At 35.8% G+C, this 16,088-nt stretch overlaps 1 protein-coding gene across 3 annotated transcripts in view; it reads left to right on the forward strand.

The window, feature by feature from the left end:
• The first annotated feature begins 402 nt into the window (after window positions 1–402).
• tax1bp1b (Tax1 (human T-cell leukemia virus type I) binding protein 1b) overlaps window positions 403–16,088 on the forward strand; it is a 17,071-nt gene continuing 1,385 nt past the window's right edge. Inside the window, exons 1-16 of one of the 3 annotated variants that reach the window (XM_079239988.1) lie at window positions 403–513; window positions 3,813–4,006; window positions 7,814–7,916; window positions 8,361–8,551; window positions 8,709–8,867; window positions 9,746–9,894; window positions 9,981–10,071; window positions 10,738–10,923; window positions 11,092–11,343; window positions 12,168–12,338; window positions 12,591–12,678; window positions 12,971–13,089; window positions 13,235–13,360; window positions 13,883–13,969; window positions 14,731–14,923; window positions 15,053–15,201. In XM_079239988.1, the coding sequence (XP_079096114.1) occupies window positions 3,830–4,006; window positions 7,814–7,916; window positions 8,361–8,551; window positions 8,709–8,867; window positions 9,746–9,894; window positions 9,981–10,071; window positions 10,738–10,923; window positions 11,092–11,343; window positions 12,168–12,338; window positions 12,591–12,678; window positions 12,971–13,089; window positions 13,235–13,360; window positions 13,883–13,969; window positions 14,731–14,923; window positions 15,053–15,201 (2,241 nt within the window). In that variant the 5' untranslated portion in view covers window positions 403–513; window positions 3,813–3,829. The remainder of the gene's footprint in view (window positions 514–3,812; window positions 4,007–7,813; window positions 7,917–8,360; window positions 8,552–8,708; window positions 8,868–9,745; window positions 9,895–9,980; window positions 10,072–10,737; window positions 10,924–11,091; window positions 11,344–12,167; window positions 12,339–12,590; window positions 12,679–12,970; window positions 13,090–13,234; window positions 13,361–13,882; window positions 13,970–14,730; window positions 14,924–15,052; window positions 15,202–16,088) is intronic. The other 2 variants (XM_079239990.1, XM_079239989.1) reach the window with 2 other exon arrangements.

Raw genomic sequence — 16,088 nt, forward strand, 5'->3', positions numbered from 1 at the left:
AAAATACAAAATGTATTAATTAAAAATGTACAGAATTATTGCAAAAAAAGTTTGCAGTCTATTTCTACACTGTATGGATATAGTGTAGACATAATAATAATAATAATAATAATAATAATAATAATAATAATAATAATAATAATAATAATAATAATAATAATGACGAATTATTATTTGCTTTCAAAGTATTAATTGATTTAAATATACTGACTGCAAGCTAATGATTATTTTTCATTGCGTATTAATTTTAGTTAACTTTAACACCTTCTGTATTAACTAGTGATCACGGTGTTGAAATAATGGCCACAGTTAAAGTATACGTTTAATTAGTGGTATTTGTTTTTAAGGTAAATTATAAAACAGTAATGTCTGCGGTCTCAGAAGCAGTCTCATTCCGGAAGTGATGTAACGTTGTTATTATTCCAGGAAGAGAGCACGGGAAAGCACTGAACTGCGTCAACAATTTTTCCATGAGAAATTGGGATTTCATGTGCTATTTAATATGGTAACAAGGTATGTTTAGTGTTTGTATTTTAAATGTTAATCTCTATACAAATGTTAATGTTTCGATCTGCTTGGTTTGTATTCAGTGGGTCCTAGTAACACCCCGTCGTGAATTGTTTATGTTAGCCATAACCTTGTCTTCCAGCTGATAGCTGCGTCCTCCAGTCAAACTATCTTCTGTGTATACTTAGAGCTTTATATAACATAACGTCATGAGCTCAAGCATTTAAAGGTAATCTTTTGCACAGTGGTTAAATATTTATTTACACATGTTTTTTTTAACCTTGTGCTTAATGTGTTTTTCCAAGTTTGTAGCTAACGCTAGCTTGCCAGTTAGCTTCATGGCTGAGCTAGCCAGGTATGATCTGTTTTCTTTTAGGCCTTCTCTCTTGCTTACAGTTACCAGAGGATAATTTTAGCTATTTTCTTTTCACTTTTATTATTGGTTTGGATTCAATCGGGTGGATTGAGTGAGGAGCGCATGTGGTTGTTATGGATTTCTGACCTGCTGAGTTTCGGATGGTTTTTTTTTTTTTTTTTTTTTTTTTTTTCACTTCAGGCCCAATTACGTCGAGAAAAATAAATTCAGCCGAGGCTAAAATGGAAAATCCCTCCTGTTGTACAAGTCACGTCAGCCTTAATTACACGGCGGTGTTTGTTGTATTGTGTTTAAATTACGATGTACCAGATGACTTTTAGTCACAAATTAGGCCATTTGAACTGACACGGAGGCCAGCCTGTGTTGGTAGCCTATATGATTGCCAAACATTACACCTTAATGTAAAATTTATTTGCCTAATAGCAGTATGTAAATATAAGAAAATATAAATGTAAGGATACTTTTTAATTGTGCCCAAGTATATGAAGTGATTCCAGTTGTGCATAAAAGTCTTAGGCCCGGGGACCAAATGGACAAAGTAGGCCATGGGCCACTTTATCAGAGAACAAGAGGAGGTGACTAGAAATGGGTTGGACCCACTAAAGAACAGAACAAACACAGCTGTCAAAACCAATGCAAGAAAAATAAAAACAAAAAACAAAAACAGACTCATACCACACTTTTTCAAATTTAGATTGGTTATTTTTTGGTTTGTGAGCATTTAACAAACATATATCTGGGGATCCAATGTCTGATTTTATCTCTGTGCTCAAGTGTTGAACATTAAGGTTAATTTATCTTCCATTGTAGCCCACAAAATGTCAGGACATTTGAAAATATACCAATTAAACGTGAAGAAAACTTTTCTAGGTGCAAAGTTTCATTTAATAAAATTCAATTTGGAAGAAAAAAATGAAAGTATTTAATTTTTTAAAACAAAATAAAATCATTTGGTAAGTGTTACAAAATTACCATTATAATCAGTGAAAATGAGAATAAGGTAAGAAAATAGTTTAACTTAAACCCTGTTCAAGTAGACTGGGGTTTTGCAAGGACTCCCATAGGTTTTAAAAAAACAAAACAAAACATCCAAGTGTATTTATTAAGTTAGTTATTGAGGATAGTTTTAGTTTTGCAAATCTTGACATTGAGCAGCTGTACTTCCATCTTTATGGGTACAGTTATGTAATTAGTTCAGGTTTTCTTTGGCTCATTGCAGCCTGTTTTTTTATTATTACATGAAAAAAGCAACCAAACTGTCTAGAGTCAACACTAACTTGTCAAATGGTCATTATACAAAGTGCTTTTTGAATGTTAGAGTATTTTTAAAGAAATGAGAATTAAAGCTGTGGATGAAGCATTTCCTGTACAAAAATATTAATATACTGTAGTTGTCTAAAATAAAAAAAACTGCATTAACAATTAAGTATCATTTGCGGTGACAAGAAGAATTTTGCATGTAGATGTAGTGCTTGGCTATAAAATACAGAAGTTCCCAACAGGTTTTACTACATATCAGAGTTATATCTGGACCCCAGCATAATTCTGGATACTGTGATCCAGAACAGGAAAAATCATAGGGTTTTCAAAATTTTAATCACTGGAAGAGAACAGATTAAAATATAAACATGCAACAAACACCACAATATAGCCAAGACACCATGGATTCATCATCAATGTATTTAGGAATCTATCATTACACATATAATGATGTAGGACTGTAACAGGATGGAAATCACAATATGGATGCAAATTAGATGCTTGGCAGAGGACTGCACTTTCCGAGTGCTTTTCTAGTTGGTAAATTAGATCTGTTGCATCTCCTACTATTTGCAGGTTTGTGCATTTTTTCAGTTTCCAAACCTTGATGGGATACACTTTGATTCATAAGTGTGTGAAAAGAAAAGAAAAGTTCCACTCACTAAAAAAAAAAACAAAAAAAAAAAAAAACATGTCCAGTGGAACAGGAACCACAAAAATATGCAGGACTGCTGGAAGGCATGTTAATAACTTGAAAAAAGGGGGGAAAAAACAAACGTAATTTCAAAACTCACAGTTGCAGTTTTGATTGCTGGTTGGTGCCGTTTGCTTACTGTCATTATAGTAAGTCTGATGGCAGATAGCATACTAATATTTACAACAATGTATTTGCTTCTCATTGTTAGATTATTTTGTTTCTATGGATTGAGTATTGAAATGTATGATAATTGTTTTGTCATAAAAAATTTTATGCTTTGACTTGACTTCAGGACATGCAACTGTTTGTCAGCATGAAAATGACTAACACAATTTTTTAGAGTAGTTGTGTTTGTATTGATTTGATTCTCTAATTTTAGACATTGTACATGTATCTGTTTTTTTTTTTTTTTAGTAAGCTCATAAAACATAACATGATCACGAACCGTTGATCTCATTGCAGCTCCATTATACCGTCCATCATACCGCAGTCATGTTAGCATAACCTTCATGTTTAAATTTTGGTGTGAGAGCAATATAAAGTAGTTACTTCATCCTCTGACTTTAACCATAGGTAAATATAACATAAATATGCAATTTTATTGTTCTGTCAGGGTTTAAAAATCATCAGTTATTAATAAAAGACCACAATTTTGTATAAGCTGCAATGTCGGTAATGTACTACTGTAACTGCATCAGTTTGAAACCATACATTTCCATAGCATGAAATATGTTGGAAAGATGACATTTTAAAACCTTTATTCACAACATTTAATAAACGTTGTCCCTGATTGCCTGCTGCACTATGATACTTCCTGCTGTGGAAATTGACAGCATTGGTCTCTCACATTTTGAACCAGCTTTGTAATGTGAAACTGGCTTTCTTTTTTACTGATTGCCACTCTGTATAAACAGTAGTACTGCAGTGATATCTTCATGTAAGTCATTATTTTTTTTCTCTATTCCTGTTTAGCCACCACTGAATAATTCATGGCAGTGTTCCTTAGGCGAACTTTATCGAACAACAACATGGAGACATCAAACTTTGCTCACGTCATATTCCAAAATGTGGGGAAGAGTTACCTGCCTCATGCTGCACTGGAATGTCACTATACCCTGACACAGTTCATCAAACCACATCCTAAGGACTGGGTTGGGATATTTAAGGTGAATGATCACATTTAATAAAGTCTCTGAATAATGTTTAAGATGTAAATGAATATAATTGATTCACAGATGCAGCATAATCAGATATGAATGCATCTTCATTGTATGAGTAGTTTTCTTTTCAAGTGTGGAAGGTAAATGACTTTTTGACTACCTAACTTTGATGTGAAACATTCTAATCTCAGCTGGAAAATACATTTCAGCTTGCCTAAGGTTTTTTTGTGCTGAAAAAAAAAGGCAGTTTGCTGAAAAGAACAAAGTAGGCATATTCTGTCCTGCGGAATACTAAAACATGGTAGGGTTAGCTATTATCATGCTTATTTGAAAGATGAGCTTGGCAGAGGGAGCGGAGCTTTTTGGCCCCGCCACAAGCCTGTGTTCCACATGGATCTCATTATAGGAGCACATTAAATTTATTACAGTGGCAGTAGTTTATTTTAAACTTGTCTGAAGTGTAGCAAGACTCTTGCAGACAACATGCTTTTATCTGACAGAGATGAGATAGATGGTGAGCTTAGATGACAACAAATGGGGAAAACACACAAACTTGTTGCTCTCTGTTGGAGTTAATGTCACATCTTGTATAAAATGTTTTGTGTTTTTTGTAGAACAGAAGAATTTGAATAAAAGCAAAGTAATGACATATTCTTTAAGGAGAAATTGAAGTAGATAGGATTCTAAAAAAAGTTAAACAGCCACAGCAATAAAAGTTTTTAAACTTTAGCAAGCATTAACTTCTAGTCATAACAGAATAAGTAAGACTTGGACAGCAAAATTCATGTGTATTTGTGCTTTAGTTTAATTTTATTGTGCAGGTTATAACTAAGTTTACATTAGTATGATGAGGATTGTGTCATTTAACTTCCTCTAGTTCTTTACCTCGACTAAATCTTATTGTTGCATAATTCATGTCAGCAATTTATTATTTTATTTAATTTTTAAACATTCAAATGCAACTGTTTTTCATAACCACAATTATAAATGAGGTCATATTAGGTTACTCAAGGTGAGTCAGCTATTCTTGAGGCTAATAAAGTATTTGATTCAGCATTTCATTGCAACTGAATGCCTCATTGCTTTGTGAATAGCCTTAAGGTAGGCACCAACTGATAGATCTTAAAACCACTAATTTCTAAAGGATTCAAACCACAAAACTTTGTTATAAAACTCTGAGTGCAAGGTTGTAATTGTGTAACTCTTTCTGTCGGTGTTGACAGAAGAACCATTTTTTGCCAGCCTCTTTCATTGGCTTGTAAAGATTTTAAAGAGTTAGGTTTTGCTTCTTTTTTTTCCACAGATCAGTCAAAGCAGACTGTTATGAGAGAATGCTTGGGGAGTTGTCACATTGTTTAGGGATATTATTTTGTGTAAATAACATATGACCTGATTTCAGGTTCCTGATATGATCAGGATCCCCTAAATCAAGCTTTCCAATAAACCTTTTCCCTTTTTTGATAAGTCCATATTTATAAAAACAGAACAAACATATTACCAACAAAATCAGCAACCACTGCAATGTAAGCGTCACTCACAGTCTCTGTAAGGTGTAATCAGGAAGCCACATCTCCCATGCTTAAACTTGGTAAGAATAAATCTGGGCAGAAAATGGGTCCAGGCTGATAAAAGCATATGCTAGCTGCCAAGACTGGGAATGGGCCATGAGAAAGTGTACAACCTGTGGCATTCAGACTCTACTGATTGAACAGGGGTTGGCTGTTTGCAATTAGGATTTAGTCCAGATTGAGGCAACAGTGATCGGCTCTAGAATCAGGCAAGGCAAGTTTATTGGTATATCACCTTTAATGCACGAGACAATTCAAAGTGCGGTACATGACACATTAAATGCATTACAGATGGTGTAGAAAGCATAAAATACAACACAAACCGCAAAATCACAATAAAATCATAAATATGTGGGTTGAAAGGGTTAGAAAATGAATGGATGACCTAGTCAGTGCTAGCTGCTGCTATGGGATGAAGACACAGGCATGTACAATTTAGCTACATCAATCCCAATTTACTGAACGAGGAAAAAGTTTAGGAGACTTACACAAATTAGTTTAATGCCTTAGGATGTTTTTTAACAGCAGAAAAGGTGAAATTTGTTTTGAGAGACTGTCTTAGTCCCTGTTTAGTTTATTAACGCTTGCTAGAGTTAGAGTTAAAGTAAAATAGTAGATATAAATAGTTATCTTGTTTGAAAAGTGACTTTCTAGTAAAGTGGACAAATTCTGATTACTTTGCTTTTTTTTTTTTTAATCCTAATCATTCAGTGCTCAAACCTGCCAGTGTAATATCATTGTAAAATCAATTGATAAATTGTCTAGAATGACAAATATCTCATTGATGTTGAAGAGAAATCATACAGGTATTTTTGTTGGCTTACAGACAACTCTTTACAGCTAACAAAGTGATGTGTGAGTAGTGTTCTGGCTCATAGAGGACTATTGTTGCAGCAGGTTGTCAGTGATCCTTTGGGGAAAGTAGCCCAACTTTATAATTAACTTGTCTCTGAGAACAATCTGTCAGAGTGATTCATGAACCATTTGCTCCTGAATTTATGCAGTCTGGATACATTACCTCCTGTAGCAATATTCCAAAAGACCTGTCAGCTTTTCACTGACAGAAGAATTTTTTATGACTTTATAGAAAGTCATTGAAATATTGTCTCAATGCTGAAGTTTTTGGCATTAATGCTTGCATTGTGTTATTATTGTAACTTACAGATTTTTGTCTTTCAGTGTTGCTAAGGTGAGTCTTTAAAAGATTTTTGAATTCAACACTGTGTCACTGTAATTTCTTATTTACACACACATCAATGTGCTTTGAGTTCCTCTCAATTTTCTCCCACCACTTCTGCAGCTCTAATGAGTGTGCTGGTAAGGGCTATCCTTCAGTAATGACACTCCCTAACTAGGCACATGTTTTAATTGCTTCCTGTTTTTAACTGCTGGAAGCTTGAGCTGTAACAATTGGGGGCTTTGGGAGTACCAGAGCCTTCCATCCTGGCCTCGATGAACACAGACAGCATTGTGGCTGTAGGCTGTTAGTACAGAGGTGAGAAATTAAACTACCCAGAGAGAGAGAAAAGACTACCTTCAATCAAAAGTAATATGTTTGAACTGTATTGTTCATGATCTGCTTTCATAAATATTTAAAAAAAAAAAAAAAAAAAGGCAGCACCGTTTTGACAACCACTTTACATTGTTTTAAAGTATGTTTTGTGGTGGAGTCTGGTGTAATAGCCTGGTTTTACTGGGCTTGATGTGGGTACATGTGTTCGCCTGTGTGTGTGCACACCAAAAACCAGCCAGCTCGATGTGACACTGATTTGGTCTGACAGTTTTATGGCACCAGTCTAGAGTTATGGATGTATTTTTTGCACTTCCCCCTCATCAGACATCAGTTAACAACACATAAAATACATATAATTACATTTTGGTTTTCATTTTCAAGTTGACTATGTATAAAATTTTCACCTATTTTCCTCTTCCTGTTAGAAGTGAGTTGTAGCTGTATTTCCAGAATTTGGCTTGTTCATGACAAGTGCCAGGCCACATGCACACAGTGACCAGGAGGTGGTTGCAAGATGATAATCTTTCTTCTAAAATGTGAAAGTAGACGTGTTCCTATGCTGTCTTTGCAACAGAGATTTAAAAGCCCATCATTACGTCAATGAATCAGTTTGAAATATTTTAGACGTGGCACTGTTTCGATTCAAGAAATTCTCCCAGTTACTTTATAGTTATTATCCTACATTGATGTGGTAGGAGTGTTTGATTAAATAGATTCCCCACAATGTCTCAGGTTGGTTGGAGCACAGCAAGGGACTATTACACATTCTTGTGGTCGCCTCCCCCTGAGAACTATGAGGAAGGCATTGCAGTCAACAGAACGGTGATCTTTCAGGGTAAGAGCCTACCATAATTTTCTGTAACTTTGACACCTTTTTAAAAACCACATATCAGAGGGCTGTAGAGGATTATTAAAACTTTAACACAGAATCAGTTGATAAAAATGAAATGTTACATGTCCTGGTGTGACTGCATATAAGTTTATGTGTGTTTTTATTTCAATACCATTCTCCATAAAGAAATAGAAAGTGGTACAAAGGAGTAAAACAATGTGTTTGGGCTGCTTTCTTAAATTGAAACTAACAACTTTACACACATGCAGTGTGCTCTAGATCCCTGCATGTGTCTTAGCAGTTCTTTACCTTTTAAATGAGTTGTGACTTTGGGAAAACTGTGGAGACTATGTGATAAGTAAAGTCTAGAGCTGTGGTCAGTTTTGTGGATGAATTTATTTTTATTCATGTCCTGCAATATGTTGATTGAGTGACATCCTTCCTCAGGATATTATGTGCCCAATGACGATGGTGAATTCTACCAGTTTTGTTACGTGACCCACAAAGGGGAGATCCGAGGGGCTAGCACCCCATTCCAGTTTCGCGCCAACAGCCCTTCAGAGGATGAACTACTGACTGTTGAGGATGAATGCAACTCTGACATCCTGGTCGTTACAACCAAAGCTGGCTTCCTTGAGGTAGGTTACCTTTGCAGAAGCCGGTACTCCGTCCATAAGCATTAATGATCTTATGTAGCTGTGATGGCTCCATTATTTACTCATTATAAGGCAGTAAGAAAGAAATTCCCATCTATCAAATGTTTAACTTGTCGATTACTTTAATATATATATATAGCAAAAGGTGGAAGAAGCCCAAAGGGAAAAAGAAGAGCTACTCAAAAATATGGCCCTGCTGCAGCAGGAGAAGGAGCAGCTGGAAGTAGAGAAGGAGAGTCTGCAGAAGCAGTGTGAACAGGAGAAAGAGACCTGTGCACAGTTGAGAAGAGAGACCCAAGTAAGTTTAGTCAGTTTTTTTTTTTTTTTTTTTTTTTTTAAAGGTAGCTTGGCATTTCAACAGTAGGTTGGAGGGGGAAAGCTATGATTCCTATGATTATAAAACTTATGACTTTTACATATTGCCAATAAAATACTTTGAATACTTTTAAAGTGGCATTTGCAGAAAGAGTTCATTCATAAGATTGGCCCTTAAAGGTATTTAGATCTTTTTACATATGGCTGAATAGTCTCTCAGCACCCCCTAGTGAAGCATTCCCAATATGCAGAACAACCTAAAGTCTTGATAACACTTGAAGAGTAAATCACACACCGACAAATATAAATGTCTGCTTATCAAAGTTGTAATTCCACTTTTTATTGCATAACATTAAGTCTTAAAAGCATATAATTCATCTTGCCGTTCCTTTACATAAATCTGCTGGGTTTAAAGGGTTTGCAGATAATAAATATGATTACAGAATTTGTGGCTGTTAATTTTATGGCTTTACTTTTATATGATTTTTTTATGTGGTGTTAATATAGGGTTTCAAAAATCCTCCTATGAGCACACTGTCAAAACTATATTTTGTTTTCCTTTTTGATATACTGGTAATTTTCAGAGCCCGAAGCTCTGCTTAGAAACGATAATGTTCATTTTGATTTATGCTTTTATGTAAAAGACAATATTTTTTTATGTCTTGCACATATTTTCCACAAGTTTTGAATCAAAGACAAAGGTGAGAAGTTATATATATTGAAGCAAAACTAGCTTGCAATATTAGATACTTGTGTATTTTGACTTTCGTCAGGTCTTGGCACAGATAGTTATATTCCATTTATATTTAATTAATATCCAAAATGAATAATTCAATCTTAATTTATTTGTCTATCTTGCAGGAGGTACAGCATTCCTCCCAAGCTCTATCAGAGGAGAAAGAGGAGGTGAAGAGGAGGCTAGAGGAGGCCACAGCTAGAATTGTACAGTTGGAGGAGGATCTGATTGGAGTTACACAAAAAGGCCTCCAGAAGGAAACTGAGTTGGACAGGTGAGTTACTACAGATTTACTAAATTGATCTATGGACAAAAAAATAATGTAATAAAGTTTGACAATTTTTATTTCAATTTCCTCAGTCTTAAAGATCGAGTGAAGAAAGTTGCAACAGAAAAGGAGGTTCTTGAATCACACCTTAAGAATGAAAAAGATGAGAAGGAACTCTACAAGGTAATGAACTATTGTTTTACTGTTTTTGATGTTGTTTTCTCCCAAGGTCTGTTCCTCTTCACTACTTGACACTTGACTACTGCATGTGACTTTGTTGTCACATGTGCATTTTGTTTTTAAGGTTACCTTCTTACTGACAGCCTTGTAATATATACTGTGATTTTAGATTCACCAAAATTAGACGTGTAGGTTTTTGACATTTTTTGTTTCTTTCCTGTTTTTCACTTTCTGTTACTTGGATTATTTTGCCTACCCTTGTGGGACATTTTGGGCTAAACAAGGCATGCCTTATTCTGTCTACTGGCCGGTCTGGTGTTTGTTTTTCTTTGTTGTGGTGGGTACTTTGCAGGAAGTGGGAGTGCCAAATGCAGTACTGTTGCCACAGAGTCAGGGCCAAAAACCCATATCTAATTTAACTTGCTCCATTACAAGTTATGGCTGTTGCAAAAGGACAACTTTATGGGCCTATCTCAATCTCTATCTTGTAATTGAAGTCATGGAACATTTATTTTAATAGATTGGATCTAATATGTACTTTGGCACATGATTTTGATGGTATAATTGAAACAAGAAACAAACAACTATCTTTTAAAACTTTGCATCTGTTTTATCATGTCTTTGTGTGTCTGTGTGTGTATGTATTGGGTATGTCTGTTTGTGCACCAGATTCACCTGAAAAACAGAGAGTTGGAGAACACTAAGCTGAGTGCCGAGCTGCAGATGCTTAGGTCTGTAGATGTAAACAAGGAAAACACCATTGCCCAGTTTAAAGAGGAAGTGGGGCGCCTGCAGGCATGCCTCACTGAGAAGGAGAAGCAATACAGAGAGATCCTGGCTAAAGTTTCGCCTATGGTATAAATTACTTTTCTTATGCTTAAAGGTGACAAATGAATAGAATATGTTTTGAAGTTCAACTTAGGTTGATTATCAGTAGAAAAACAACAATGACAAATAGTTTAAGTATCTTTCACAACTGTTTTCAAATGACAGTAGTTGACCCAAAATATTTGTTTGTGGCAGGGAGACATGAAGGCACTGAAGGAGCAGCTTCGGCAGAAAGAGGAGCAGCTGCAGGCTAACCAGCAGCAGTCATCTTTGTTGGCTGCTGAGTTGAGGGATGCCTCTAGCACACGGGACCGCACCATGTCTGAACTGTACCACATGAAGCTCGAGGCAGATGCCCTTCGTCAGGCAAAGGCCGAAGCCCAGGCCCAGTGCATTCACCTGGAGCATCTAGTAGAGCAGATGAAGGCAGAGGCCAAGAAAGAAGTGGTATGTATAGGTATAAAAAAAAAAAATCATGGAATTTTTTCGGAAATGCAATGGGGAATTTTCATAGGGAAAAATGTATTTGGTTTTATAATCTGTTTTTATTTATTTTTATTTTATTATTTCTAAATGCTTGAATTGATTTTATTCCCAATGCTTTCATTCTTCTGTACAGCATTTTGGGCCACTGCATTTGTTTTAAATTGGGTATATAACTAAAGTTTGATTGGATTGGATAATAAACAGGTGGTGGGGGAAGGTAAAAGTAAAGACTTACATATAGATGAAATCAGCTGAATTAGCATTTTTCTGTTTTTGTATAATGTCACTTTACTAAATAACGGCACTCTAAATTTGACAAATAATTGACATGTTGTCTATAAAAGTCAGTTTATATATTTTTGGTTTGTGTGTTTACGTTGTATCCTATTTGGTCACAACTGTAGCTTAAAATATTTATTATATCACTACATTATTTCATAAAACAGAAGTGATAGCTGATATAAAAGTCATGTATGTAACTGTTGATCTGTACAGGTTTGGTGGAAGCACCAAACCTGTACAGTTTGAAAAGTTAATGGTTTAAAAATACATTTCTCTCAGTTTTAATCCATCTGCCTTTGATGGGGAGGATGTAACATTTTTCAAGTATAATCAACAGCACTTTGTTATATAAAAAAAAGCAGTAGTTGCCACTGTAGGTAGCAGCTTACAGTCAAGATGTAATCTTTAGGCTTTTCTTTATTTACAGTGTTCCCGTGTTCTTTTTTCATGCCACTAATGTAGCTGCTATTTGATCCTTCATGTCTAATATTTTATGCTAACAGGCCACAGTGGAGAAAAAAGCTACCCAAGACCCAGCTGTTGTAGCAGAGCTACATAGAGAGGTGGAAGACCTGAAGCTGCGGCTGCATATGGCAGCAGAGCATTACAAGGAGAAATACAAGGAATGTCAGCGTCTTCAAAAACAAGTGCTAAAACTCTCTGAACAGCAAGGGGTAGGCTCCACCAGACACCAATCAACATGCTTTAATAATTGTTTAAATAAAAGAACCGAACTCACACTAAATTTCTTAAACATTATTCAAGCTAATTACATCCTGTTTAATACTGTTATATTAGGAAGAATCTACAACAAAACAATATTTGTTTTTGGACAAACTCATCTTTATCAGCATTCATTGTTCTTATAGACACAAATTGTCAACTTTAAAATTGTGTCATGTTAAAAAATGATGTCATTTCACCAGTTATTCTTCTGTCAGGAGCTGAAGAGAGGCTCTGCACAGGAGACTGCTGCCATCCCAGCATCAGGGAGTCCAGACACATCAGTGCCAGGTATCTACAACATGTTAGATTGTGTCCACTCATTGGAAATATTGATTTTTTTATTTTATTTTATTTTATACTATTATTATGATGAAATGCTCTCAACAATCAAACATAGTTTTTAAAGAGTTGACCATGTCCAAATTTTCTATTAGTATCCTTCTTACTTTCATTTTCACAAATTTCTGGTTAATTGATATTTTATACTCGTTTTAAAAATTAAGAGGACAATGTTTTTAAAAATAATTTACATATTAGGTTGTTATTTTAAGGTGTTTCATTGGCCTTTGCATCTTCACAGGAAGTCCAGGTTCTGCTGATCCCATGTTGGAAGCCATCATCCAAGAAAAGTTAAAAGGAATTAGCAGAGAGGCATCTGACAGGAATGACAAGTACAGAAAATGCAAGCAGATGCTGATGGTAAGAATTTATTCTTTTGCATTTTTTTTTTTTTTGTCTTTTATGTTTCCACAGAGTTAACAGTAAAACAAATCCGCATCTTCTTCAAGTTGATGGCATGTATATTGTGATGAAAACAGGTTGGTAAACATTTGTTGCACTATAGGAGGAGAAGGAGCGCAGCGGTGTGTTAGCTGATGAGCTGGCCAAGATGGAGATGAAATTTAAGGAGCAGCTGAAGACCAACGAGAACCTGAAGTTGCAGCTGGCAGCAGAAGAGGATCGTTGTAAGGTCAGTGCAGACACTTAGCTCTACTCGGGCTGTGGTGCTGTCTTCAAAGCAGTCCTGTCTTCAGACTCTTCATGCTTTTACCGCTGTGTATGGCTGGTCTTCTTCAAGGATCGAGACTTTGATGGTATCTATCCCCTTGAACACAGTTGCTCTGACTGTTGTTTATGAGCACAGCTATCTGTGAGACGACATTTTACTGCTGTTTATGTCAGGTTTTGGAGACAAGCAAGGCTTGGCTCAAAGGAGTCTTCTCTAGTTCCCTGACTAATGCTGTGCTTGGCTCAGGTCAGGCGGATATTTGCTTAGTGTCTCAAGGGAATTCAAACAGGTTGTTTTGCTTTGAGCAGTATCTTACATAAATCAGATCTTAGCTAAAGGAAACCTTTTATGGCTGTGATCAATTATTGTCAAAGACCACAGTCTGAGTGTATCTCAGTAAACCCATTTTTCAATCAGCAGCACATCAGAGAGAAACAATAGAAGATGCTTCTTAATTCTTTTTGCGTCCTTTGTCTACTTCAGAGCCAGGTAGCTGAGAAGGGACGGGAGCTGAAAGAGCTGAAGGACATGCTTGCTCTTGTTGTGAAGGAGAAGGAAAAACTGGAGGGGGTTAGTAACAACTTTCATTCCCTTCTATAAATACTTTCTTCCATTCTAAAAATTCCCTGAAATGTGCCATACCAATGCCATTTACCGTCTTCCAATCTGGTCTGTGTTTAAAATACTTTTAATTGTAGGTGCAAGGTGAAGGAGTTCTTATTTTACATTCAGTTACTTAAAGCCACAGTCAGATCTTCATGGGTTTATATTATTGATTTGAGGTATTACCAGCACACTCCAGAGGAGTGGTGTCACTCAACTTAAGGTTTAGTTTTGGTTAACTTGGCATCATCAATTAACATCAATAAAATGCAATTTCATTCTCCTTTGAACTTAAAATTGTACTTTTTTTCTTATTATTAAAGTGGTAATTAATCTAATTCTGGGGAACAGAAAATGAGAGCTTACAGCTTTGCTCTGATATAAGCAGTCATGTATTGCTTACCAACCCAATTGGCATTGATGTCCTATTGATTAGAGAAGTAACTTTTATTGTCATCAAGATTGCAGTTTTTATCCACAAACAGGTTAGAAAGAATCTAAGTGGGAAATGTGTTTCCCAGGCGTGGTGTTCCATCTAAGTAAGGATGTCTTGTGTGGTGTCAGGGCAGAAAAGAATCGCCTCATTTTAAAATCACATTGAATAAAGAGAAGAAAAAGTTCTTTTACTAAATATGTTGTCCATCGTTGGATTTAATTTTTCTACTTGACTGAGCTGTTGTCTGAAACAAAAAAAAAAAACGTTTGATTCCTGCTGTTGTGTTCCCCAGGAGCTCAATAAGTGTAGCTGCAGGAAGGGAGATCAGGGTTCCAGTGAGAAAACCAGTTTGGAGAACCTCCAGTCCAGTGTGCCTTTATTTCTTCAATACCCTGTCCCTTATGCCCAGGATGCCCCTACCCCTCTGCTGGTTTCTCAGAGCCCCACCAAGCTGCACTTTGGAAATCCCTATTCTGACTCAAAGGGCAAGTGCTAATTTTTATTATTTCATTTGTTTTTTCTCTAAAATTATAAAAGTCCATTCCCCTCAAGCATTTGCAGAAAGAATTTTCTTTTACATAAAGTAGTGATGTCCCTGAATTATGTCACAGCAGATGAGACAGAGGAGGAGTTCTCTGATGACCAGCCGCTCAGGCTGCCCCCTGTGGGCCCACCCTCCTGGGACAGCAATGTGGTTTGCATCCAGCCCACACGCAACCACAGCCGCCCAGAAGGCCATGAGGAGTCAGAGGAAAACAACAATGTAAGCCTCTCGATATATTTTAAGGTTTTTTTTTTTTTTTTTTTTTTTTTTAACCATTTTTGTGACCAAACCATATGACAGACCAAGTCAAAATCCTAATGCAGACCTCTTTTCAAATCTATGTATATTAAAGTCCTTACAGCAATATTTAATATTCCAGCTGTTTTTGAAAATGTCTATTTGTGGTTTATGTACCAAGGAAAAATAGACGAACAGGTGAAACAGGCATATTAACAAAGTGATTAAGAAGGCTGGTTCTGTGCTGGGGATAAATCTGGAGGCGATTGTACAAAAGGAAAATGCTGCATACAATACTGAAATGTTAGATTCTTCACATCCTCTGTGTAACAACGTGAGGAAATAACTAAGTGCAATTAGTGGGAGACTTCAAGTCCAATGCACGTCATAGAGGTACTGCAGATCATTTGTGAACAGCATACATAAACAAAGCTTTATCAACTAAATAATAAAAATAATAATAATAAACTCTACTACAAATTTGAAATGTTCATTTGAGATTAATAAAGTATTTTTACATTTAATTTAATTAATCACAAAATATTAAGTAAAACAATTTATAATTCACCAAAATCCCACAACACACCAGGGCTTGCCCCAGGCCTAACTTGTCATTGCATTAGACACCGTTTTCACCGTCTGGGATAAAAATCCATGGCGGTATAGAATCAGGATATTGCCCAGTTTAGATTTTGTCTGAACTAAAACCTAAACTTTCTCAGTGTTGAAGTTTCTATGTAAATGACATCTGTTGCTTCAGTCTCCTCTACTTGCTTGTAAATTTCTTTGTGGATTACTGTCACAATGAACTGGATAGAGTAACTGCTGACATTACTCAGACCTAATCCTGAAACATTATCTGAAATTCT

This window comes from Telmatherina bonti, assembly GCF_933228915.1.
Source record: "Telmatherina bonti genome assembly, chromosome: 5".
NCBI lineage: Eukaryota > Metazoa > Chordata > Actinopteri > Atheriniformes > Telmatherinidae > Telmatherina > Telmatherina bonti.